Raw genomic sequence first — 27229 nt, 5'->3', positions numbered from 1 at the left:
ATGAATCTAACTAAAGGAGCTGTCACAGGTGTTATTTCTGTCCAAGACAGCAATGGGACAAAACAGCATCCAAGGCTGGGAGCCTCATTTCTGAGTCTACATAGCACTGAATCGCCACCAATGGGTTCCTGGAGGTGCCGGCCTGAGATGGGCTCTGGTCCCCTCACTTCCCTACAACCACTGCCAAGGTCCGTCACTCTCTCTTCCTTAAAGATTCCTTCAGGTGGCTCCACACTGAACACTTCCACAGCCACCATGGCCTGGAAGTGCCTCCCCTTCAATGGCTTCTAGTGTAGCGGAAGCTGTAGACTCTCAGGAGGAAGCTGCCCTCCCTCTGCCCTCCCCACTCACCTTTCCTATCTCCCTCCACACCTCAACCCTTCCTACCCATCTGCCTTCCTCCTGCCCCTCCTCTTCTTGCCCCTCCTCTTTCCCTCCCTCTGTCTTTCCTCCCCTGCCTCCTCTTCCTCCCCTTCCCATTCCTTCTTTCCCCTACATCTTGTCTCACCTCTCTCTGTGGGCACCTCTCAGATTCTAGCTACAGCTCCTTCTTCTCCTACCCCTCCCCACGTGATCATCCCATCCCTAGCCTCTTACCCTAGAGGATCTACCTAGTTAGCTTTTCCTCCTGAAGCAGGAGAAGTCTCATGAGATTCTTCCCGTCCCACTCCTTCCGCCTTGCAAAAACACCCTACAATTTATCCTTCTAATCATTTCACTCTCTCAAACGGCTGAGTCATGGCACACGAGGCTTTCGGCTGTCACTGGGAGCTCCTTCTCCAGAGCCAGAGTTGCTGACGAAGGCTCCAATGCTGATGCAGCTGTCTGTCATTTCCCTTCAGGAACTGGTAAGCCCCTCACTGCCTTCCTCAAATCCAGGCCTTTGTGCTTCATTGGGGGGGGGTGAAGATAGCCCTTCTCCCAACCCCCAATCCCTGGCCAGCTTCCTAGATAATGTCACCAGTGCCAGCTGCCCAACCACGCCCAATAAGGATAACTTCATTCTGCTATGGTTGAACCAAGTTATGGCCAACTCTTTCTCATCATTCCTTTCATACTGGTGTAATGAACTCCTTCCCAGGCTGTTCAAGTCAGGAGGCTGGTCCCCTTCAAAAGAGCCCTCTTTTTAGGCTGAATCTTGCTTAGTCCTGGGACAGCATTGCTACCAGGTGGCAATAGGAGAGGGGGCTTCCAGTCCTGACTCTGGCGTGTCTCTTTCCTTCCCTGGGTATACTCTGCCCCCTTGCTGCTCTGCCCCTTTGCACGCTGCTGTCCCCATTGGCCCTGTCATGTCTTCTGTTTCCCCACGACCTGTTTCAAACAGCCCCCTCCCTCCACCTAATCCTTCTCAGCCCTTAAAAAGCTCTCTTTGTCCTCATTTCTGTGAGGTCGTTGCCAAGAGAGCTTCAGAAGAGACTGGAAAAATAGTACAAGCTTGTTCCGTCTTGAAGGCATATTTCTTCCCCAGCCCTGAATTGCCACAGAAAAAGAAGCTCTAGGTTTCCTGCCCTTTCTCTTCCTTTCTAGACTCTCCAACAGAACAGGAAGACAGAAAAGCTGAGGAACAGACTTTTCAAGCTACATTTTGGGTTTTTGTTTTTTTGGTTCTTCTGCTTCGTACATTTTAGACTTAGAAATGAAGACTTCACCTGGTTCTTTAGCAAACTCAAAACAAGCGTGACATCTGTCACCTGTCCAGGTGGTGTGAAAGGAGTATAAAGAACAAAGATGGCACTCGGCGATTGTCCAAAGACAAGCCCGGGAGGGTCTTTATGAGAATTTATGAGTGTGATTTCCTTCCCTTGAGAGGGGTACCTTCTCTTAACCCCTGGAGACCATGGTATCCTGGCTGACCAGCTGGACCGCGACAGGCAGGTGGGCCTTGATGCCCATGCGAAATTCTTTGATGACAAAGTAGTAGCAGAAAACATCAAGGCAGCAGTTGATGTTGGAGAAACACAGAGACAACTGCAGGAACAAGCTGATGTCCTGTTTCGCTCTGCAATCCAAGATAAAGCGGTTCCTCACCAGATACTGCAGGAACAAACCCAAGTGCACTGGGAGAAAGGAGACCACGAAGATGATGAGATTGGTAGCAATGGTCCAGATGCAGGCTCTCTTTTGAACCCAGTCCTCAGTGTTGTCTGGACGGCGCAGCAGAATGTGAATACTCCTGTAGGAACAGAAGCCCATGATGCCCATGGGAAGGAGGAAGCCAAAGATCTCCAGGGGGAAGAAGACCCTGGCACTCCAGGTGCCGTCAGACATGTTGTGGAAGCACTTGTACTTCTCCACTTCCCTGTGGAACGTATAGATTGGGATGCTTCCGATCCAGACCAGCGTCCAGATGATGCAGCAGATCCCAAAGGTCTTCCTGGGGGACCGGAGGTGGCTGGCCAGGATCGGGTACTGGATGGCCAGGAACCTGTCCAGGCTGATGAAGCAGATGGTGAAGACACTCCCGTACATGCTGATGAAGTAGAGGCACTCCACCAGAGTGCACAAGGCCAGCCACGGGGACTCCACTTGCGGCAGGACCATCTTGAACGGGAGGGAGAGCACCAGCAGTAAGTCGAAGACAGCCAAGTTGATCATGTAGATAGAAGTGGCGGCGTATTCCAGTTGCCTCTTCTTCAGGAAGGCCCCGAAGCCTCGGATGGCCAGGAGGTTGAGGACCAGGCCAAGGAGGAAGGTGGGGATGTGGACTGCTAGCTGCAAGGTACTGGTCAGCTTATCCACGGAATCAAAGGAGCAGTTGTCCCTCTCCGACCGGCTCATGGTTTTGCCTGCAACACCAACAATAGATCAGAGTTCCTCTCACTCCCTTGAGCTGACGAACAACCAAACAACTTGGCAGAGGATGCGGAGCCCTTGGCGACCCACGCTTAGTGTCCTGCAAGCAGCAAACACTGAGCGAGGGGCTGGGGAGATGGCTTGGGGATGGAGCCGTGCAAGTGTGAGGACTGGAGTTTAGACCTCCAGAGCCGACATGAACGTGGACGGGCGTGGTGGTCCACTCATAATGCTGCTGCGTGGGGGGAGGGGGAGACTGAGATCCCTGAATCAAGGTGGGTAACTAGAATAGCCAAATGGTGAGTTCATGAGAGAAAGATCCTGCCTCAGTATATAAAGCGAAGGAGATTGAGGGTGGCACCTGCCTTCAACTTTTGACCAGGGCATGTGCACACACACACACACACACACACACACACACACATGAAAACTGGACTCTTCTGTGCATGAGCCTCTCTCCTTAAAAAAAAAAAAAAAATCAAAGCTCTTATTGAAAGGACTAACAGCACAAACTCTGAATCATGCCAGTTTAAGCGAAGACAGATTTTCACACTGTTGAAAACTGCCAGGCCTGGTGGTGTGTGTCTGTGGTGAGCCTGTCATCCAGAAACTGCTAGGGGGTAGCACTGAGAGGCAAGAGAATCTCGCATTGAAGGCTTGCTTTGACAACCTAGAGAGGCCCTGACTCAAACTTTAGAAAAAGTAGGAAGAGGCCTAGGGATAGGACTCCGGGATGGAGCCCCCCCCCCCCCCCCCCGCCCCAGCCTAACACATACAACACCTCTGATTGGGTCTCTAGCAACACACATAGGAGAAGAGAGGGGTGGGCAGTGGCAGGAAGGGTAGGAGAGAAGAGGAGGGGAAGGAAGGAAAGGGAAAGAATTGGGGTGCAGCTGGATCCGGGTTTCAGGCACTGTTCGCAGGCTCCAGCCTCTCTTTAAGTATGGGGCCCTCTGAGCTCCTTCACCCACTTTTCTTGATGTTTAAACAGATGACTCCACCCCTGACTGCAGGGATGATCCTGACCAGCACATCACATTCCCTCCCTGGACACAGGAACTGATTTATCCACTGGGTCAAGGGACAATGAAAAGCAATCAGATCCATGCCTGGGTGCTTTCTGGGTGGCTTGAGATGAGAAGTCTGGAGCAGCTGCAGCCTCTGCAGCTTGAGGAGAAATCCAGGCAGAAAATGAGTCTTCGTGGAAGAAGGGACATTTCCAGAGGGAATGAAGTGGGAGACTGAGATCTGTCTAGGACCAAGAAAGGCCTTTAGACAAACAGAGGAGAAGGACAGAAGGGCCAGGGCTGGGGGTGTGCCTTCCCAGGGACAGGACCTTGGGCAGGCTCCGAGCAGGTCTGACTAATGGGTCTGGCCACTTTAGGAGGGTAAGACTGTCATTGTTGGGTTTAGTATAAAGGAATGGGTGCTTGGAACAGACTAAGGGGATAGTCAGCCCATGCCTCCAGAACTAGACTTCTAGAAAAATAATGGAATTAGTCACCCACCTCTGCCGTCTTTTCCCTCTTCTGTCTCTGACTCTGTCTCTGTCTGTCTGTCTGTCTGTATGTATGTATGTCTCTCTGTCTCTCATCCTTTCCTCTACTTCCCTCAAGTGAGGACAAGCTGCCAATGCACCAGGCCCTAGACACTGGGCGGCGGTGTTCACCAGCGCAGAGGTGGTTTCCACCTGGCCCCTTCTCTAGCCACCTCAACACCAGGCACCTGGGGAACAGGTACAGCCAAAGCCTGCTCCATCTCTCTTTTTTTGTTCCTCCTTCACCCTCCCTGAGGGAGGGACTCGAAGATGCAGAGAAGGGGTGTCAACATAGCCTGTCACCAGGGAGGCTGTGCCAGCGGTTGGGGTGTTGCTTTTCGCTTAGGCTAGTATACTGGATTTTTTTTTTTTAAGATAAAAGTGCAATTTGGGAATTCAATAAAAACATCTGGAGGATACAAAAACACACGCTGCCACTGCGCCCTGGGGCCTTGGTTGTACTTTCCAGAGCCAACCATGCATGACCGCAGATTTTCTCCAGGAGTTTCTAGTTATAATCATACTTTCAAAAACATATACATAAGAATGGTATTTTTGAAATAAAAAACAAATAACTATACCTACAGTTCTGTCCCTTGCCTTTTCAGTGAACAGTGTTTCTTAGCCATTGTTCTCCATGAGTGCACGTGCTCGGCTCTCTCTGACAGCCTCCCTGGAGTCATTTTGTGGACGGAACATCGCTCACTGGACCAGAAGCTTAGTAACAAACGTTTAGGCTTCCAACTGTCTTCCTGGGTAACAGCGAATCCCACATACCCCCCTCCTCATTGTGGCTTGTTTCTCTGCTATGTCGACACTGTGGAGAGAATTCACATTCCTCGATGTCTCTCATTGCATACAGCACATGAGGAGAAAAGATTTGGATATTTGGGATGGGGAGTGGTGGAGGTGTGCGCGTGTGTAGAAGCAGAGGTCGGTCAGTTTTGGGGTCCTTATCTGTCATGCTCCACCTTCCCCCCCCCTTTGTTTGTTTTCTGGGACAGGGTCTCTTACTGAACCTGGACCTCACTGCCCAGTGGGACTACAGGTCTTCTCCACAGTGCTTGGCTTTATGTGTTGGGGATCCAAACTCAGATCCTCGAGTTTGCACCCACTTTACCCATTGAGCCCCCCAGCCCAGCCCAGTCCAGCCCCAGTAGGTATTTTAAAGATCCTAAGTGGGGTACCATTCCTAAACTCTTTGTAACTCCTGTTTAAAAGGGGGGAAAGGAGAGGATAAAATAGACATATAGACATATTTATAGACAGACAGACCCTTTTTTGGGTGTTATCTGTTAAACACTTAAGGTCCATCACTTGATCCAGATGGCTTCCTACGAGTCTGTGCTTTCCTGTGTGTGACCTTTCTTAGGCTCATGAAAGCACCTCTCCCATGACAAGTACTTTAGACATGTGCTGGCTAGTTTTATGTCAACTTGATACAAGGAGAATTTATCTTAGAGGACGGACCTTCAATTGAGAAAATGCCTCCATAAGATCTAGCTGTAAGGGGCTGAGAGATGGCTCAGTGGTTCAGAGTACTGACTGCTCTTCCGAAGGTCCTGAGTTCAAATCCCAGCAACTACATGGTAGCTCACAACCATTCATAATAAGATCCGACATGTGTCTGAAGACAGCTACAGTGTACTCACATATAATAAATCAATCTTTTAAAAAAAAAGATCCAGCTGTTGGGCTTTTTCTTAATTAGTGATTGATGGGGAAATGCCCAGCCCATTGTGAGTGGTGCCTCCCCTGGGCTGGTGGTCCTGGGTTCTATAAGAAAGCAGGCTGAGCAAGACAAGGGGGGGGGGCAAGCCATGAAGCATCACCTCTCCATGGCTTCTGTATCAACTCCTGCCTCCTGGACTTTATACTTCCATATTGCTGTTCATCATCAAAGGAAGTCAGGACGGGAACTCACTACTTCTGATGATGACCAACACATTATTTGGATGTGTGAGTGAAATAAACCCTTTCTCTCCCAAGTTGCTTTTGGTTAGGGTGTTTCATCACGGCAATAGTAACCTCAATAAGACAAGCCCCCTGTGCTGTGGTAAGTGCCTCCTAAGGCTGTGCTGAGGAACCTCTGGCAAGGGTCTCAAACTCAGGGCTCCCAAGTAACTCTGCTAAGGGTAGGATGGTGGAAGAGTCCTGCTGCAGGAGGCTTAAAAGAAATGCAAAATGACAGGCTGATTTCTCCTGACACAAATATGCAGAGCACCCCAGGCCAATCTCAGAAACAGCTACTGTGACTCAGAAGGCACCAGGTAAACTTTGGCGTATTTGCCTGCCACACAAGTACAGGACCTGAGGTCAGATCCTCAGAACCCATCAAAAAAAAAAAAATCCAAAATAGCGGTATGTGCCTGTAACCCCAGCTGGATCCTTGAAACTCATTGGCTAGGCAGACTGTATCCATGAGCTTCTGTTTCAGTGGGAGACCTTGTCTCAAAACATAAAGGTACAGAAAGTTCGAGAAAACAGCTAACACTGATCTAGGACCTACACATATGTGTATCAGAGTGTATGCATGTGCCCACACACACACACATACACAAGCACACACAGAAACATTTGTGCATTAGCTGGACATGGTAGGATACACTTGTAAACTCGACACCTGGAAGTGGAGGCAGGAGGACCACTTGAGCTCAGGCATTCAAGACTGGATTGTATAACACAGTGAGGCTACCAACAAAAGGGAAAGAAGGTTGAAAGGTGTGGTGGCTTGAATCAAAATCTCCCTTTCCCCTCCCCCCCCCCCCAGGTTCACAGGAAGTGGTACTATTAGGAGGTGTGGCCTTTTTGGAGTAGGTGTGACCTGTTGGAGGAAGCTTGTCATTGGGGGTGGGTTTTGAGGTCTCAGAAGCTCAAGCCAGCTCTAGAGGCTCGCTCTCTTTTCCTGTTGCCTGTGACTCCAGATGTAGAACGCTCAGCTCCTCCAGCATCATGTCTGCCTGCATGTGGCCGTGCTTCCCACCATGATGATAATGGACCCAACCTCTGAACTGTAAGCCAGCCTCAATTAAGTGTTTTCCTTCATAAGAGTTATATAGTCGTGGTGTCTCTTCACAGCAATGAAATTTCCCTAACTAAGACAGAAGGGAAGGAGGGAGGGAAGAAAGAGAGAAACAACAGAGAGAGAGAGAAAACTGGTCTGAGCAGAAGTGATGATCTAAGCTGCTGGGATAAGTCTACTCAGAGAGAGAGAGAGAGAGAGAGAGAGAGAGAGAAGAGAGACAGGATTCAGCTCTGTTGGCATCCCCAGAAGAACTACCTTAAAGGTCCCATTTAAATTCCTGAAAGGCATCAAATAGAGCCTTCTCAGAAGGTGATCTTTGAAGCCAGAAGATGCACTCTACAGACAGGCGTAAAACAATCAGAAACTGAAAAAGTTTCTTCCAGCTAATGGCAGGGTTATTAGAGGGTCTAAAATATTAATATTCTCACGTCTCTCTGAGGGTCTAGGGGAATCATCTTTTAAAGAGTCTTCAAATGCTGCTGCCAGGATAGAAGCTAGGACAGTCCCACTGCTATCCTTGGGATGCTAGCCAGTGTCTCCTATCTAGGCAGCATCAGGACCACTCTGCTGCCTGATCTGAAGGGGATCTGAAGTCACGGCTCAGTGGTGAAGAGCACTTGCTACTTTTACAGAGGACCGGGGTTCACTTATAGCACCCACGTGGACATTCACGAAGGTCTATAACTCCCTTGGGGATCTGGCCCCCTCTCCTGGCCTGTGGTACGCATACACAAGCAGCAAGCTCTCATACACATAAAATAAAAACAAATCTATTTTTTAAAGTCTGGATTGTCACAGGAATAAGGTAAGAAGGCATAACTATACTCTGTAAAGAGAAGAAACAGACATCCGTAGAAAAGCCCAAGCTACTTATAATAAGGACCAGTCCATATTCAACCTAAGGCAGGAACTGCAGCACCTTCTGTTGTCAACCCAGGCCTGCAACCATCTACAGATAACACTGTAGCTAACGCTTGAGTCCCTTCAAGTCAGAAGCTAAGACATAGCTAGACATCTGAGAAGCTGACTGATGATACCAAAGCAGGAAGAGGGTGGGCATTCAATTCCTCACATGGCGGAACGGAGGGAGGAAGGAAGCAGGTAGGACAGGCTTCCTATCCACAGTCAGCATGAGAGTAGCGTGGCCATGGCCATGAGGCTGCCCTAAGCCCAGGGGTCTGTAGGAGGAATCCTGTAGTGGTGTGAATGAAAATGGCCACCAGGCTCAAAGGGAGTAGCATTATTGGGAAGTGTGGCCTTGTGGGAGCAGGTGTAGCCTTGTGGGAGGAAATGTATCACTGAGAATGGAAGAGAATAAAACCTCTTTGAGGTTTCAGAAGCCCAAGCCAGGCCCGGTGTCACTCTCTTCCTGCTGCCTGCCAGTCTGGCTGTAGATCTCTTAGCTACCCCTCCAGCACCATGTCTGCCTGCATGCCGCCATGCTTCTCAGTGAGATGATAAGAGACTAAGCCTCTGAACTGTAAGCGAGCCCAAATTAAATGTTTTTCCATTATAAGAATTGTTGGGATCATGGTGTGTCTTCACAGCAATAGACACCCTAATTAAGATACATTCTTATAAAAAGAGTGGGAATCGCCTGGTGCTGTCATCTCTGCTGGCTGGGAAAGGCCTGGGAGGACTTCACAGTGGACCTCAGGGGGCTGCTAGGCTATGCATCTTGTCACCAGGGCTCTGAGCAGCAGGGCTTCTGGAAGGGCAGTCAGAGCAGACAGAAGCACCAGCAAAGTGGTCCTGATGCTGCCTAGATATGAGACACTGGCTAGCATCCCAAGGATAGCAGTGGGACTGTCCTAGCTTCTATCCGGGCAGCAGCATCCAGTTGTGGGCTACCTGTCTTCAAGCTGGGATTGCTGGGCTCCCTTAATTCTAGAAGAATTTGAATAGGGGGTAATTTCAGCCTCCTACCGGGAAGATGGAAGAATTAAAAGGGGGAAAGGTCAGGGGCCAAAAAACAGAGCCCGAGTTAGAGCTGAGGGGTGGAGGTGGCTTTGTGTCCTTTGCTTCCTGCAACTGTGTGAGTCCTAAGAAGTGACACTGACTTAAACAGACAGAAAACAAAAACTGCTGAGCGGCTAGAAGCCAGTATCCATGCAAAACCTTAACAGAATCATGCCCCGGTGTTCTGCTGATACCTTTATTTTATCTTGCTAATTATTTATACACTGATATATTCATTTTGCAGAGAGTCTTTACTGCCACAGACATGCATTAATAAACCAACCGTGTTTCTTGTGCACCTCTTTGGAAACACTTAATATCAGCAGAGATCTGAGGAAGAACATTTGGAAAGAAGACTCTCCTAGCCAGCCAAATTGTCACTCAGGAGTGAAGAGCACAGAAGGCCTCTCTCAAGTGTGCCCCCTCTCCCAAATACCGCTTCCAAGTTGCCCGATTCTGAGAGTTAACAAGAGAATTTAGAGTGGATTATCAGGTGGGACTCCTTGGAACCAAGTGTGGGCAGCAGAAATTATAGAAGGGGCCTTTGGAATGAATATGGTAGTGACAAGAAATCATGGCAGTAAGAGATGATCTTACAAAAGACTGGGGTATCTTTCAGAGACCTGAGCACCAGCAGAGTTGGGGGGAGGAGGGGAAGGGGAGGGGAAGAGGTAGCAGTAGCAAGAGCAGAAAATTTGTTTGTGAGGTTCAGTTCTAGTCACAGCTATAGTTTCAGGCATTTCTTGGGGGGGGGGTGTCTTGGAACACAAGCCCAAGATAAGGACATGCAAATTAACAAGGAAGGAAGACAGAGTTTGGGTTGTAAGATCTGTGGTCAATGAGTGACAGACAGTACCTAGCACAAAGCAGGTATTTGCTAATATTCCACAAAAGAGCCAATGCCTCTGTTTTTATCTATTTAACCTCCATCTTTATAAATTAAATTAAATTTGTGATTAACATGTAATAATTGTGCATATTAGGGTGTGGTGTGATGCTTTGGTCACACCGGAGCTGAAAGCATTTCCTCTCTTGGTGTTTTGTTGTTGATGTTGTTGTTTTCATGTCTGCTGCCTTCAAGTTCCTCTCTTGCAGATCTTCATCAAACATAGGATCAGCCATTGTGGGCCACAGCCACCATTAAAACTACAGAATATTAGAACTTAAAATGGTTTTGTAATTTTAAAAAAAAATTTGTTAATTACAGAAATTTAAGCGTGATATTTTAGTTTTTATTGCATTTACTCTGTGTGTGTACATGTGTGTGTGCATGAGTGTGTGTGTGTGTATACATGTGTGTGTTTGTGTGTACATGTGCCACAGCTAGACTATGGAGGTTAGAAGGTAACTTATACAACTGGCTCTTCTCTTCCACCCTGAGGGTCCCTGGGACTGCAGGTTCTCAGGCTTGCCTGCAAGGGCCTTTACTGGCTGAGCCATCTCGCTAAACCAGATGTCTTTCTTTTTATAAAAGAACCTTAAAGTAACCGGTAACTATTAAAAATGGGTGTGCATCTGTGAGAGCAGATGGGGGAGTAACTGAGAAGAGGACGGGAACAAGTAGAATATGTGAGGGAATGGATATATGGTCAAAATACACAAATATATACGAGAATGTCATCATAGTGAAACCCACTATCACGTATGATTGGTATTTGATAAATTCCGTGGCTAGAACAGAACATCTATCTTCAAGATCACCGAAGAAGATAAAGAAACAAAATCATCGGACTATGCAGCACAGAATAACTATAACCGGAAAAGAAACTAAGCATAGAAATGATAGTAAATATGAAATATTATTCAAGCCGGGTGTACTGAAGCACCCCTTTTGACCGTAGCACTTCGGAGGCGGAAGCAGGCATTGAGTTCAAGGCCAGCCTGGTCTACATAGTTCTAAGCCAGCCAGGGCTTCATAGTGAAATCCTGTAAAACAAACAGCAACAAACCAGAAATATTATCGGACTCTACTCTTATCAAGGACGCACAAGTGACCTAGTCTTCAGTGTGACTATCTCATGACAACAGAGAAAACAGGAACAGAAGCAAGCTCCGATAGCCAACAGCAGAACCAGCGCCAAGCCTCAGCAATAAGGTCACTCGGCATTGGGAAGGTTGTCTTCTGAGGGAGCAGTGGGTGCGGCAGGGGAGCTGGTGGGGGCTTGGTGGAACTACAAGACTCTCTACCCATGTGTGCCACTGGCAATAATGAAACCTACGACTCTGCACAACAAATACATGCTAATAAAAATATAATAAACAGAAAGGGGAAAGGGTTATTTTCTACTAATAAAGGGAAAATAGAGTCTGGGAGCGCCGCTCAGTGGTAAAGCACTGGCCTGGGATGCACGGGTCCTAGGTGCTCCAGCAATACAAAAAATAAAGAAGGAAAGGGAGGTAAAACCATGAAGGCTGCTGCCACAGCCTCATGCACGGACAGCACAGTACAGAAGCATACAAAGACAGAATTTCAAAATCTGCCGACCAAGGCGAATGGTGTCGGAGACTTTAACAGAGTCAAACAGATCAAGCAGAAAAACACACATGCAGAAAAACACACATTAGAACAGAATTAAACAAACTATAATTGATATTACTCAATAGTTCTTGAGTCTGGTTTTAAGCAAATAAGTAACCTAGTTTTATCTTTATATAGCAAAGAAACATTTGCCAAAATGAATTATCTATCTAGAGAGAATAAAACACACATCAAAAACACAAGGTAGGCCGGGGCATGGTAGTGTAGGCCTTTAAGCCTGGCATTGAGGAGGTAGAGGCAGGAGAATTTCTAAGGTTGAGGCCAGCTGGTCTACATAGAGTTTCAAGCCAGCCATACATAGTGAGACACTGTCTTAAAAACAAAACAAAACAAAACAAAAAACAAAACAGAAAGAAAACAAGACAAACAAACGAACCCTAGGCAGAAACTGTGCTGTCTATATTCTCTGACCACATATAAAAGTATAGAAGAAAATAAAATGATTGTGATGTAGTCAAGAATGCAAAAAGTTTTTGATTTGTCGTTTTAAAAAAACCAACTTGCTGGATGCAGCCTAAACCATTTGGAGACAAACATATAGCCCTGGCTGTCGTAATTTATGTTTTTTTTTTTTAAGAGAAGAAAGGGAGAAGAAAACTTAACAAGTGAATTAAGCAACCCATTTGAACGTTTAGAATTGGGGTGGGGAAGAGTCCCAGGAAAAATAGGAGAAAAATAAAGATTAAAAACAGAAAAAACAGAAACCAGAAGTGTACCTGGTGTGGGGTGGGGGTGGGGTGGGGGAGGCACTGCACTAGGCCAGCCGAGCCATTTTCTAAAGCAATCCTTGGCCGTGATCAAGAAAGCAAACTGAAATGTTCATTCAGAAGTAGGAGGCATCAAGCCCCGAGAGGCAGGAGATAACTGTAGCAAGAGACGCTGCCCCCTGTGTGGGGCCACACAAAACCTTCACACGGCTGAAGACTCACAGCACGAAACACCAATTACCAAATGGAGAAGCATCCATTAGACTAGTAATCATGAAAGAAACAGTGCACCATTAAAGATTGCTCATGAATCAAGGAGGCGCCTTTTTCAGGGTTTTAATCAAGCAGACGCCTTTTTCAGGGTTTTAAACAAGCAGACGCCTTTTTCAGGGTTTTAAACAAGCAGACGCCTTTTTCAGGGTTTTAAACAAGCAGATGCCTTTTTCAGGGTTTTAAACAACTGGTGATTCCCAGATGCTATGAACGATGTCAGAACACGAGATAATTTTTAATGAGCATCTGCCGCAAAGCTCACACAAGTACCAGTCATGATATGTGAAGCACAAAAGAGAAGAACCAGTGCTCGGTTTATACATGCAGCCATCCTAATTGAGAGGTTGCCAGGTAGAATTTAGATTACAGGTAATAAACACTGTGGCTAAGTCAGATCTGTAACACAAACTAGTTTCAAGGGACACATCTACATTTTAAGGGAAAATGAGAAGCCACCAGCTTATATAACTAGTTTTTCCTGACAGTTATTTAAATGAAGGGATAGAAAGGGCTTCTTAGATTGATAAGAAGTAACTTGCTGATTCCATAGCAACTTTGTGTTTAATGGTAAAATAATAAAAGCATTCTTACTGAACGCAGACACCAGCATTCAGATATCCCAGATATACCAAGACATCTAACAGAAATAAGATAAAATGAGGTGCTGCTCCCACCACGTCCCCCACGCCCCCAAATCAATAATATGAGCACAGTCAGTGAGTTGAGACTATTAGATTCTATCGGTAAGAACTAACTTAGGCCTTTATCTGATGACAGGCAGCTGAAGATACTCAGACTCATCAAGAAATTTCATTTGACAAAATTCAAACCAGGGGAAAAAGTCAGCTGAAAATTTAACATGTGACGGCCTGTTTTATTAGAATAATTTAAAAGGAAAAGACAAGGCCAAGGTATAGTCCTCAAAACACACACACACACACACACACACACACACACAGAGAGAGAGAGAGAGAGAGAGAGAGAGAGAGAGAGAGAGAGAGAGAGAGAGGAGGGTCTGGAGAGTTGCCACAGTGGTTAAGAACACTTGTTGGTCTTCCGAGAGACCCAGGTTTGATCCCCAGGACCGCCATGTCAGACCCTGCTCATCTGTAACTGCAGTCCCAGAGCATCTGTAACCCTCTTCTGCATGCTGTGAACACATGGCACACATTGTACAAACACACACGGAGAGACACACTCAGGCACACCCAATAAATTATTTTTTTTTAATTTTTAAAGAAAAAGAAAACAGTCCAGCTTTGTAGAATAGAAAAATCTCTTTTTAAAAAGTTAAGATAAAATAATATCCTGGATAGAACAAAGTGCAGCAAATGTTTTAGGTGAGCAATAGCTTTCTCTCTGAGGAGAAGCTCCAGAAACAAAGGACGCAGAAAGGATTTACTGAGGGATAAAGTGTTTATTAGGCGCGAGAAGCCAGCAAGGACTCACCAATACTCAAATGAATATGCAAGCCCGTGAATACACGGCACATGAGCTAGAGTGCTTGGTTCATCTTAGCCACAAAACTCGTATTAGCTTTCTATTTAGTAACTCGTAGACTTTAAGCAAACCACGTAAAAGAAGAAAATTATGTAGAGAAATGCGTTCTTTGGGCATTTTTTCTAATAATAAAAGAATACACACATTAACACACTAAGCAATGGTTAAATTGACTACAGTAAATTCACTCAATGGAAAAATTTTTGATGCTATGTTTATGCTGACTGGGTTGCATAAAAACCCACAATCTATGAAATTATACATTCAGAATGATTGCAAGTGTGATTTTTTTAAAAACCCACACACAGAGGGAAAAAAAAACCCTAGAAAAAAATTTTCATATGCCGGACAGTGTTATACTCTAGCAGTTGGATGGTAGGTGGTTTTTAAACTACTGTCTTTTTATTTATTTATTTTTACATATATTCTTACCCCAATAATACAGGAAAACATGGAAGCAATGTAAGATACTTTAAAGCTATATCAAGTGCCAGGAACGGAAGGAAAATGGTAAAAATAGCTTTTGAAACAAAGTGTGGTGTGGATGAACTCGAGCCGGGGCAAGGCAGCCAGGGTCACATAAGATGAAAGAGATGCATTGAGCTACCCCAGCTCAGCTGAGGGGTCTCATCTTCCCCTTTGTGAGATTGTGTTGCTCTGGCTGGCCCAAGTTGTAGACCAAGCTGGCTCCAAACTCACCAAGTTCCACATTTAGCCACCATTTTAAACTTTTCTTTTCTTCTTCTTTTTTAATAGCCAGGAGGAAGGATTCACATCTGTAATCCCAACACTTCTGAAACTGAATCAAGAAGATTCTCTGAAGAGTCTCAATTTGGGCCAACTTGGGCTATTTGAGACTCAATCTCAAAATAAATAAATAAAGTGAATAGAAGAATGATACCTGATATATAATTCTCTCAAAGTTTGGTGAGCTACTAAAAGACATAAATGCAGATGTTGGGCTTTTTTTTTCTGATTTGATATTTAAGCTAAATGATCTTATCTTGTTTGAAATGACAAAAGGAAGAGAAATTTTATGATAGAAATTGAAAGAAAAGAACCAGTCTCAACATGGGGGCGGTAACTCTTCTCAAGTTAATGCAAACACAATAAAGAAACTTAATATCAATGTTTTCTATGAAAAAGAGCATCCACTTAAAAATCCAAATATATAGGCTGAAGAGACAGCTCAGTGGTTAAGAGCACTGACTGCTCTTCCAGCGATCCTGAGTTCAATTTCAAACCTCCATATGGTGGCTCAGAACCATCTGTAATGGGATCTGACACACTCTTCTGGTGTCTGTCTGAAGACAGCTATGGTGTACTCATATAAATAAAAATAAATAAGTGATATAATTTTTAAAAATCCAAATATATTTCATGGATAAGAAACAGAGAAAAGAAAGAGGCAGGGGGATGCTAAGATGATGGCTTCAGATTAATTCATCAGGCTTGTGGTATGTTAAATGGGAAAGAAGAAATGGGAAATGGAAAAAGTTTTTTTCCTAGTCAAAAGAATTGCTACAGTAGCAGAGACCCTATCGGGATAATAGCTATGACCAATAATGAAATCTGAAACACTGAGTTATGTTCCAGTGAACACGGTGAAGAAATACATGCTGGGAATGTGCCAGAAAATGCAAAGCAAAGTAAGAGAAATGGAAAAGTAACTGTAGTTAGCGACCGTGGTGATTGACCCTAAAAATACCGTTAATCAAATAAAGAAGGCAGAGTTCTGAACAGCCCCACTCGCAGGAGAGCTGCCTGCACAGATGGGAGAGCAAAGCTCCCATCAAGGGGGTCTCTGTGGACAGGCGGGTCTCATGCAACATCTGTACCACTTCTGAGTCCAGGACGCACTGAAGACCAAAGCGGTTCACACTCCTGCTTGGACCGAGAACAAGTTATTGGAGGAGCTGAACCCGGCACAGCCACAGTCCCTTAACTGATGTGGAAATGGCTTCTATGCATTCTCGATTACGGCTAGCATAGTCTCCTAGATAACTGGAGTCAGAGATAAAAATCCAGAAGCGCATTACCGAACTGTTGGAAAGGAACAGAGACCCAAAGACACAGATGGAGTTGCAGCAACTGAGAATTTCTAGGTATTCTTTCCACATCTAGGACCATAGGAAAGGGCGTGAACCAAGACTACCCTGATACAAGTTAGGAGACAGGCTGCAGTAGCAGTCAGGGCTTTCATTACCCTGGGCCCCAAGGCTGCCTGGTTGCAGGGGCTGCGGGTGAAGAGCTACAGAACCAGAGAAGAAGCAGATAGGATTGAGGGGAGAGAGCATCCTTCGGGGCTCAGGACAAGTTGCACAGTGCCGCAGGAGGGGGCATGGGTATTGGGAGTGGAGAGGTGGGCTCATAGGAAGAGTAGCCACCTGGTGCCAGGGAGCCAGCCTAGTTCCCTGTAAGTGGCTTCTGAGAGCAAAGAGGCCTCGCTGTGAGTGAGCTCCCTGTCATTGCTGATATGCAAGCAAAAACAAGAGGACTTATCCAGAATATTCTAGAGAAAATGCACACACACACACACACACACGTGTACACACCCACGCACACACTATGGCCTCCTTGCAGGATGTTTTTGTTTGTTTGTAGCCTCGAAATGAAATCTTCTCTCAACTTAGTGTTCATGAGTACCCACCACACGAGAAGCACCGGCCCTGGGGCTCTTGTTCACTCCTGGATCTGTCAGGAGACTTGGCTTTATTTCCCAGGTCTTGCCTATCCTTAAAACCTTGCTCAGTCCTGGACCTTTGGAGTCAGCCTCACCACACTCCTCCAGATAGCCCAGGGTGTCCCCATCTGCCACACTAGGGCAAGCAGAAGGTGCATCTTCTCAGCCGAGACTGTGAATCCAAGCTGTAAGGCTTAACAGCAGCAAGCTCTCCTCTCCCTAAAGTGGCCCATATTTCCCAAATATCACCGGTAAAGGAATAACGCACGCACACAAACACACACACACACACATACACACATACACACACATACACACACACACACACACACACACACACGCACACACACACACGAATGTTTACAGGCCAAGAGGATGTCCCCTACCCCATACCACCTCAAGATCCTCAGTCCCACCCACTGCTCTAGACCTCCGGGGCTCTAGACTGAGACAGTGCCCTAGATCACGAGAGAGCAGAGCTGATGTGGCTTCAGGAATTCAGCTGGAGGGCATCCAAGCACTCCTTAGTCCATTTTTCTTGCTTGGAGCCCTGGTGTTCTTGGGATTCCCAAGTTAGAATGTAAACACCAAACCAAAAGCAGCAGAAATGACTGCCTATGCCGGGCCTCTGCAAATCAGAGTGCAAGGCGTCAAGATGGTCAGTAAAATGCTCGTTTTACAAGCAAGAGGTTTCAAGTTTGAGCCTCAGCACCCACATAAAACTAGATAGACCTCTGTAATCCCAGGTCTGGAAAGACAGAGACAGGAAGCCTCCTGGGGCTTGCTGACCAATCTGGTCAAGTCAGCAATCTTCAAACTCAGTGGGAGACCCTGACTCAAAAATTACGGTAGAAAGCTATTAGACACTCAACATTGACCTCTGGCCTCTACACAGACACAGACACAGACACAGACACACAGACACACACACACATCCATGAACATGTACATAAATATATACATTCACACTCAAGCACTCAGGCCTGTAATCTCAGGGTAGGAGAAGCAGATGAAGCAGGAGAATAACCACGAGTCCAAGGCCAGCCTGGGCAACCCAGTAAGTTCTAGGACAGTCTGGGGCTCAGAGTAAGTGCTAAAAGTAGAGGGTCAGCAGGCAGAGGGAGCAACTGGGCCTCACATCAAACAGCCACATCCCCGGTCATCCCACAGTTGGTGCCCTCTGAGGTCAAGCGGGGCTGTTAGGAATCATGTCTGTGCAGCAGGGCAGGTGTCCTGCTGTCTAGTAATGATGCCATGATGAGAGAACCCTGCCTTCTTTGCATTTATATCGCCATCCCACATAAAAACTGGTCCTTGAGAGGGTCTTATTAATAAAAGGCAGGCAGGCAGGCAGGCTGATCGGTTGCAGTGACTAGTGACTCCTTAGGAAAGCAAACTAGAGATGAGAAGAACCTTCTATGAAGTTCGGGTGGTCCTTTGCACACCCCTGCCCCACCCCACCCTACCTTGAATAGCACAAAGCCCAGTCCAGGACAGACCAGCAGACATTTTTCTGACTTGACCTTACAGGCAAGGAAGAATATAGAATCATCGAGGCTCTAAATGCTGGGGTGTTTTCTCCCCCCAGATTCTCCAGGAGATGCTGGGCTGGAGTTCAAAAATAATCCCTTTCTAGGACAGCAGTCTGAGCTGACCACCTGATTGCCAGGTATATGCAGGCCCCATCCATCAGTTACTGCCCTCAAGAGCCCGGTAGAGAGACTAATACCTCTCTACCTCAAGAGAGGTAAACTGAGGCAAGCAAATGATGAGGCAGGTAAGCAGCAGGGTTTGGGCTCCCGCACCCACTCATGGGGGTTGGTTAGTAGGACCTGAGAATATGTAGTCTCTGGTACTTGGTGATTTCCCAGCAAGATTTCGGGGGAGTGGACTGTGGGCCCGTGGAGGTTGGTGGCACGCAAGCCAAGATGGCTGGGGAGGGCTCCCTCACTGCCTACGGGGAGCTTCCCCCACCCTACAATCTTGACTCAGATCAGGAGGAAGTTGAGGCTTCATAGAAAAATGTCACCCTTTGTCAGGGACAAACCAGGGCTGCCTGCTGCGGCTGTTACAGAGAGCACTCATGGCTGGCCTGCTGCACAGGGAAGCCCACTGATTTTGGACAGGTATGGACAGAGCCCCAACCTTGAGGAAAACAAGGTCAGGTCAGAGGCACTGGGCCTCGGTTTCTCTAAATGGCCGAGAGACTGTTACCTGTAGGCAATCCAGAGCAGCTGATTAAGTTTTGGGGTGTCATTTCTCCTTCAGGACTCAGCCACCTGCAAGCTCTAGGCAAAGCCACTTCCCTTCTTTGGGCCTGAACTTCCTTGGGGGTTGGGGGTGGGTGCAGGGGTGGGGCCAGAGACTCCCAGGCAGCTCCAAAGTTAACCTGCTTGGCTTAAGGTCCACACCCCTCTGAGCAGAACTAAAATGCTAGGCAAGGACAGTGAGTGTCTGCAGAGGGGGTCCACTCTCTTCCGTGCCCTCAGATGCACACCCACCCAAAAAATAAGTCAAGAATGGGGCAGGGCATGGATGAGAGTGAGGGTGGAGGATGAGGAGTGTGGGCTGTCAGGTGTGAGAAGCTGTCTTCTCTCACGAGAGCATCACTCAAGAACAGATAGCAGTATCACCAGGATATTTGGCACATTTGGTTCAGGACAGGGAACCCCTGGCCAGAGAGGACAGTGGTTACTGGAAAACTTCATATTTAGAGCATGAGTATGATCAAGTCCCCGTGATCCAGTCTGGGCTGATGTCGGACCCACGCAGGTGTCTGCAAAGATGGGGAGCAGATGTCTCCCTGAGGCCCTTCTTCAAAGGAGAACTGAGGCAGCCCCTGCAGGGTACTTGGCAAGGAGCCCTCATACATTCCGAGCAATTAGGAAAGTTGGGCTGACTGCAGCCCTTGTGCCAGGAGGAGCCAGGAGGGCCTCTCTGAGTATCAAGGCAAGGCTATTTTTATAGATCATGCATGCTGTGACTTTCATGTGTCTACAGGAATAGAAACTCCCTAAGGTGGGCCTGAGTGATTCATACGGGTACACAGGTTGCTCCCTGCATACATATCGGCTTCTGTGGGAAGCAGCGGTCCTCCAGAGCTCACGTTCCCAGTGTTCAGTGTCACAGATGGCAGATCTGTGGCAGCCATTCCAGCCCTCACTGTCTTTCATTCTGATCGCTCCCGGGTTGTGTGATGGGGTAACACCACGCACATGCTCTGTACCAGGACAGATAGACTAAGCTGTCCTAGGAGACTAGGCTGTCCCTGGGCAGACTTTCCTTACATGAGGTACCTTCAGGTTCCCAGCCACACCCTAGTCAGAGCCTGGCTACAGGGTAAGGCAGCACATCTGGACCCGGGCATAAGATCAGGGCAGCTGGAAGCTTGGCAGGCAGGAGGCACACAGGTGTCCCATACCCACCATGTTACCCAGAGCATGGGTCTGGAAACCCAGCAAGGGGTTCAAAGGTCCTGCCGCTACTCAAAGGGAATTCACGCTCCTTTGGCTTTCGCTACTTTCTTTTTCTTTGTTCATGGGGGAATGGGCTGGGGAATAAGGTTTCATGTATCCCAGGCTGCCCTCAGGTTCACCATACAGATGAGATTATGGGTGTGTACCATCCTGCTTCACATATTCTTTCTCAAGAAGAATATGCCTTGCTGTCGCTTGCTCTTTAAAAGCTTAAATGCTTGATCATGAGTCAAATACACACAGGAAGACATTAATTTAGTAAAGCTATGTAAACTATCACTGCCCCACCTACCCCAAGGGCCCTATAAAGCCTGCAAAGATGGAATATCTCTGTAGCAGTCAGGCAGAGACCTGCCCGTGGTTCACAGCCTTCTCTTTAGCTCCCCACAACCCTTTGGAATATGAAAAAGAATGAATAAAAATATCTCTTGGGGGTTTCCTATACCTGGGATCACTGCCTTGATCCGTCCTACCCTCTTCCTTAAGAGAAAGCTAGAAGCTTTGGCAGCTGGGCTGGGTCCCTGCCTCCTGTTGGGGTGGGGTGGGGTCTCTAGAGAGATGAGACTGAAGCACATACCTCCAACTTTGTCAAGTGCACCAGGCATCAAGAGAGCTCCAGGAAGCAGTTCCTTCTCGGGTGCAAAGCAAGCCCTTCTGACTGCTTACCTAAGCTTCACCACCACATCCTCTCCCGCCAATACTCCATTCACCCCTTCAGCCATCAAGGTCCGGTGGCACCTACAGACTTGCTCCGGTAGGGGTTTAACCTAAGGGTTAAGGGTTAATCTAAGGGATATAGGCTTAGAAGCTAACCCTAAGCTGGGCCAGTCATAGAGGCTGGGAGCAGAGAGAGGCCAGAGGTACACAGATCAGTTCAGGAGGTCTTCTCACACACAACGGTTGCTAGGCATTCAGAAAGACCAAGCATAGGAGTGTCTCTGAGGACAGGGGTGGGTTGCCTCTGTGTATCTGAGGTCTAAGGATTGCAGGCACCAAGAACAGAGACTTGCAACCAGTCAGCCTAGCAGCAGGAGCTGCTCAAAGGTCACCTTGAACAAACACGATGAATGGGAACATCATTTTGGAAGTTGACCAGTAAAAAGGAAACCTTGGATGTTCCTCTAGCTCTTCTCTAAATCCAGATCAAATCAGTGGATGGGGCAGCGTGGGGACTGGACACGGGTCCTGCTCGCCACGGGGCAGAAGGAAGGCCAGATTAAGAGAAACAGTCCTGCTGAGAAGGAATTGGGACAGGAAGTGGGAATGGGGTGTCTGAGAGAAGGTCGTAGGGTCACCAGTGGCACCCTGATTCCTAAGAAAGCCCAGCAAGCCAAGAGAGTAGCCCCACCCCTTTGACGAGGCTCTGTAATTTCTCCTAGCCAACTTCCTCATCCTCAACCTGGGGTCAGAAGTTCATTTGATCAATAAGCGCTTGCGGATTCCCTACTCTGCAGCTTGTATACAGTCTGCTCAAGACAGACTGCAGCACCTTCCTCAGAACCAGTGAGGAGCAGATGAAGTAAGAGGACAGACAGAGAACACCCAGCAACTCAGCTCAAAAGTCAGACTCTTCCTCCCCGTGGATATATGTAAGTCTGCCATGGTCTTCTTTACAGATTGTGTCTGAGGGAGGGAAAAGGCTGGTGTTGAGAACAGCATCATCCTGAGTAAAGAAAGCCGCAGGGTACTAAGAGGGAGCTCAACAGCAAAGGGAAGGCAGGATAAACTGAGGCAGGAGAAGCGAGGGGAGGAAGTGGGTTAGGACTTTTACATCCACACAGTAGCTGCATGTCTCACCTCTGCTCCAAATCCTAGGTTTGGTCACACTTCTGTCCCCAAGCCCAGATGATTCCCATGAGTGGTCAGACAGCTTAGGGGTACCAATGAGTCCCCAGCCTTGGAGTCTTGGCCAAGTCTCCGAGGGAAGTCCCCTTCTAAGTGGACCACATTAGCCACCAACGGAGGCTGAAGATGTCCGGCCTCCTTGAGAGCAGTCACATGCGCAGCTTACAGAGAGCAAGGTGTTGGATATTTCATGTCAAGGCAGGGACAACAGCTGCTTAGAATGCCCCTCCCCATCTCTCCCTTCCTGGAAAGCTGACTGAGAGCTCAAAGGAGGAAGTTCTAGGTGCTCAGACAGCTGTGTGAGACCTGCCTGCTCTTGTGTCACGATGGTGACGGATTCTCTCAGGCTCCTGACTTCTTCTTTTGATATTCTGCCTATTACTGCTCCTGGCTATGGTTGTGAAGGCTTTTCCTGCTGCTGAATTCATAGTAGGAGAAAAGACTGTTTTATATTAACAAGATCCTCTCCACAGGAGCGAAGCCCACTGGGCACTTTGGCACCCCCACCCTACCCACTACATGAAGCCTCCAAATATCTTGCATACACTAAATCAATGCTCCTGTGTTAACACCACTGGCTTCATCTTCTTCAGCTTCTTCTGGAGCTGAGGGAGGTCTGACCTGAGGTGGAAGGAGAAGAATCCTGGGCTGAACCAGTGACTTTGCTCCTATCTAAATCCAGCACAGTTTCTCATCTCTGATGCCACCTCTGATCCCCTTAACACTGCCCAAAGTCACAGCCACCAGCTCACTTTTTAAAGGAAATTTAATTGTAGTTTTCTTTCATCTGTCTGTCTATCTATCTATCTATCTATCTATCTATCCATTCATCCATCATTCATTCATCTATCTACCTACCTACCTATCTATCTATCTACCTACCTACCTACCTACCTACCTACATACCTATCCACCTGTCTGTCTATCTGTCTGTCTATTTTTAAGACAGAGTCTCTGTGTAGCCCTGGCTGTTCTGGAACTGGCTCTTTATACCAGCCTGACTTTGAACTCACAGAGATCTATCTGCTTCAGTTTCCCAAGTGCTAGGATTAAGGGTGTGTGTCACCATGCCCAGCTAGCCTAGTCATTCTTGTTTATTTCTTATGGACATGGAAGATGGAGCAGACAGAGAGCCCCTTCAAAAGATAGATTTTCTCTCTGTGTTTCTGGTGCCTAAAGCAGACCGTGTCCTCTCCCCGCGTGTTTGTCAGAGCCGTGCTCCTCCATGCTTCCGCTGCTAAATTTCTATCTTTGGTTATGCAGGCCTTCTCTTCCCCCTCCATCCCTTCCTACCCCTCCTCTATGCAAGCACATTTTTCCCTTGGCTCTGTTGCATGGAAATCACTGATTCTGTTACAATACCTTATATTCTTGCTCTCACAAAGGTTTTATTCCCCGGGCTCTTTAACAATGAGAACATCTTCAATCTTAGCTTTTCTGTAAGCAAATACCAAGAAAGGCATCTTTGGTGAAAAGAACTCACTCTCTGATGGCCCAGTCCACAAGCACTTGTCTCTATGTTTCTGGACCATACGGCAGAATAAATATGATAGTGGGACTCTCTGGCGTAAGCTTTTCACCTCACAGTGGACAGAAAGCACAGAGAAGAAGGGACCCAGGCCACCATACAACTTTCAAAGGCACATCACAGGGCACCACTTCCTCTACCTAAGCTCCACATCCTAAAATAGTACCACCATCTGGGGACCAAGCGTCCCCCCACCCAACGCTAACAAACCCTCCACGGATATAGAAACTCAGTTATTCACTTCCTTCTTGGGTGTCTTTGATGTAATCTTGACTTTTTTTTTTAATCTTGAGGTGGAGAGTACGAGTCCTTCTCCAATACCGAGAACAGGACGGTTAGTGTTATGGGGAAGGTTCTTTGCCGCAAATGTGGGTTCAGTATGCCAGTACTTGTTCTCTGTCCCAGATGTGCCCACTTCTGGTCTCTCTGATGTCATCAAGTATCTTCCCAATCACACCTTACTCTAACATGTTATTTAATCTTTATTGTCAATCTTAGCTTTACTAAGTCACCTTGACTGCTTAAGGAGACGCCATTGAGGGTGACATCTTCCCCCCTACACTTTATATGTAGGGATTAGCCAATAGGCTATGACTTGGAGGGGGGGCGGGGAAGTCAGTTAATTCTCTATGCTATCTAGGACAGGAACACTACAAGTGGCTTCATTTATAGAGAAGGAAACTGAGGCAGAGAGCTCAAGTGACGTGCCTTAGCTGCATATCGTCCACGTGATGGATGCAGAGCTGGGCTTTGGACCTTCTCAGGTAATGGTGCCTGAGAGCCTAGAACTGTGTCTGTCAGCAATGCCCTGTACTTAATCCTTCCCAAGCCCCAGGAAGCAGGGCTGATGAGTGTGTCCCACTCTGTAAATGTCACAATCCACACCCTGAGGTTCAGCTGCCTACAATGGTCCCTTAAAAAACCAAGCACTCTACTAGGTTGTAAGCTGAAGGAAGTGAGGTTTCTGCAACAAAGAGGGGTGTGTGTATGTGTGTGAGTGTGTGTGTGTGTGTGAGAGAGAGAGAGAGAGAGAGAGAGAGAGAGAGAGAGAGAGAGAGAGCATGTGCTCTGATGCATCTGTGTTCAACACAGCACTAGTCACAGTGTACACGTAGAATCCACCTAAGTGTCCATCAACAGATGGGTAGATAAGAAAACATGGCTCATACATGAAATGGAAAACTACTGACCCTTAACACAGGGCAGAATCCTGCCAAGGGCGGTGGTGCAAGCCTGGAATCCTAGCACGCAGGAGATAGAGGGGAAAAAGGTTAAGAGATCAAAGTCACCCTTGGTTACTAACACATTTGAGACCAACCTGGGCTACAGGAGACCCTGCCAGTGAGCAAGGGTGGAGAGGAGGGGGGAGGGGAGAAGAAGGAAGGGGAGGGAAGGGGAAGCTGGAAAAATGGCTCATTCAATAAAGTGCTTGCCATCTAAGCCGGCAGATAAGAGTTAGATGCCCCAAAAGCCACGTTAATAATTAATTAATTAAATATATAAATGAATGAATGAACGAATGAATGAATGGCATGCCATGTGCACCTGCACCAGAGCCCTGGGGAGAAGAGGCAGAGGCCCTGGAGCTGGCTGGTGAGCCAGTCAGTGAGCTTCAGGCTTAGTGAGAGATTCTGCCTCACAAACTCAGAGAACAGAGAGTGACTGCAGAAGGCTCCTGAGATTGACCTATGACCTCCATACGATGTTCACACAGGAGCACACACACAGAAACATACTGACTTGGTAACACAGGAAGAGAGAAGAAAGGAAGGAGGGAGAGAGCCTTGTGATTTACATTACTGTGAGTGGACCGGAAGATCATCACAGTAGCTGAAACATGACGGTTAAGGGCACGGAAAGACAAGCATCACGTGATCCCACTCACAGGTCACTTCCTGGAAGCAGAGAAAAGGGCATTCCCAGGGGCTGGTGTGGATGAGGAGCGGGGATGGGGAGAGGCTGGTTGAAGAGTAAAGATTACATCTATTGTTTGTTTGTTTGTTGTGTTTTGTTTTGTTTTGTTGGGGGGACAGAGTCCATGGTGGTTTAAATAGAAATGGCCCCATAGACTCAGATTTGAATGATTGATCACCAGGGAGTGGCACTATTAAGAGGCGTGGTCTTATTAAAGGAAGTCTATCACTGGGAGTGGGTTTGGTGGTTTCTTTTGTTTGTTTTTTTGTTTTTTTAAGGGGGGGTTGTTTGTTTTGTTGCTGTTGTTGTATTTGGTTTTTCGAGATAGGGTTTCTCTGTGTAGTTCGGGCTGTCCTGGAACTCACTTTGTAGACCAGGCTGGCCTCGAACTCAAAACTCTGCCTGCCTCTGCCTCCCAAGTGCTGGGATTAAAGGCGTGCGCCACCACCGCCGCCGCCGCCCGGCTGGTTTGGTGGTTTCAAATGCTCAAACCAGGCCCAGTGTCACTCTTCGTGCTGCCTGCTGATCCAGATGTAGAACTCTCAATAATCTCTCCAGTGCCACGTCTGTTTGTGCAGCCATGATTCCTGACGCACAATAGGCTAATCCTCTGAACGTTAAGCCAGCCTCAGTTAAATGCTTTCCTTTATAAGAGCTCCCATGGTCAAGGTCTCTTCTCAGCGATAGAACACTGACAAGGACAGAGTCTTACTATGCAGCCTTGACTGGCCTGGAACTCATTCCATAGGGCAGGCTGGCCTTGAACCATAGAGATCGTACTGCTACCAACTCTATCCCCAAGTGCTGTGATTGAAGGTGTGTGCTGCTTTGCCCCAGCCCATCACTGTGTGTTTGTGTTCGGCCCTCCCATCCCCACCCCTGGCACTGAGCATGGAAGCCTTGGTGTCCCCCATACGAAGCCCATTCCCATCACCACGCCACATTCTCAGCACTACTGCATATTTCTAGACAGGGAAAAGAGATCTCTCAGTGTTTTATCACAAGGAACCAGTGTGATGGATGAGCCTTGATCATTATGAACCTATACTGAGGGGTCACATATCTCCCCACACGTCTGCACAGGACTGGCGTGCCAGCTGCACACTGTTGAAGAAGATGAGCTCCAGCCCAAACCGCTTGTTGTCGCTTGTTGTCGAAGCTCTGACTCTAACCCACTTTTCTAGGTCCACAAAATCCCTGTCTCTCACACACTGGCTTTGTGACATCTATGCTCACCTTTGCAGTTCAGTTCCTCACCCTAGGCACAACACAGTGGAGTCTCTCTGGCTCAGAGGGCCTCCATGACTGCGAAGGTGGTCCTGAGTCCAGGTTAACACCCCAGCCCCCCTCTACTCCACCCACAGACCAGCACACTCCAAGACGACTGCAGCCTGTCAAAATGAGTCTTGGTCCCAGTACCATTTCCTGGGATTAGTCCGACCCCATCCCA

The 27229-nt window shown here is 47.4% G+C and overlaps 1 protein-coding gene and 1 long non-coding RNA gene across 5 annotated transcripts; one reads left to right on the top strand and one right to left on the bottom strand.

The window, feature by feature from the left end:
• Nucleotides 1-1378: 1378 nt before the first annotated feature.
• Gpr55 (G protein-coupled receptor 55) lies at nt 1379-22578 on the bottom strand. 3 transcript variants are annotated; one of them, XM_052192640.1, is made up of 2 exons: nt 22290-22578; nt 1379-2786 (listed from the first exon to the last, which is right to left on the bottom strand). In XM_052192640.1, exon 2 carries the CDS (start codon nt 2776-2778, stop codon nt 1822-1824), a length of 957 nt encoding a protein of 318 aa, XP_052048600.1. In that variant the 5' UTR covers nt 2779-2786; nt 22290-22578; the 3' UTR covers nt 1379-1821. The 3 variants fall into 3 exon arrangements, with proteins under 3 accessions (XP_052048600.1, XP_052048599.1, XP_052048598.1); XM_052192639.1 differs by lacking the exon at nt 22290-22578 and adding an exon at nt 21070-21184; XM_052192638.1 differs by lacking the exon at nt 22290-22578 and adding an exon at nt 19231-19307.
• Nucleotides 19069-25856, top strand: LOC127692369 (uncharacterized). Of its 2 annotated transcripts, none has more exons than XR_007979455.1 (3): nt 19069-19142; nt 21872-22081; nt 25580-25856. It is a non-coding gene; the product is annotated as an uncharacterized LOC127692369 (long non-coding RNA). The 2 variants fall into 2 exon arrangements; XR_007979454.1 differs by lacking the exon at nt 19069-19142 and adding an exon at nt 21159-21246.
• The last annotated feature ends 1373 nt before the right edge of the window (nt 25857-27229 follow it).

Source organism: Apodemus sylvaticus, chromosome 9 (assembly GCF_947179515.1).
Source record: "Apodemus sylvaticus chromosome 9, mApoSyl1.1, whole genome shotgun sequence".
Taxonomy (NCBI): Eukaryota; Metazoa; Chordata; class Mammalia; order Rodentia; family Muridae; genus Apodemus; species Apodemus sylvaticus.
This window is presented reverse-complemented; position numbering and strand designations above follow the sequence as displayed.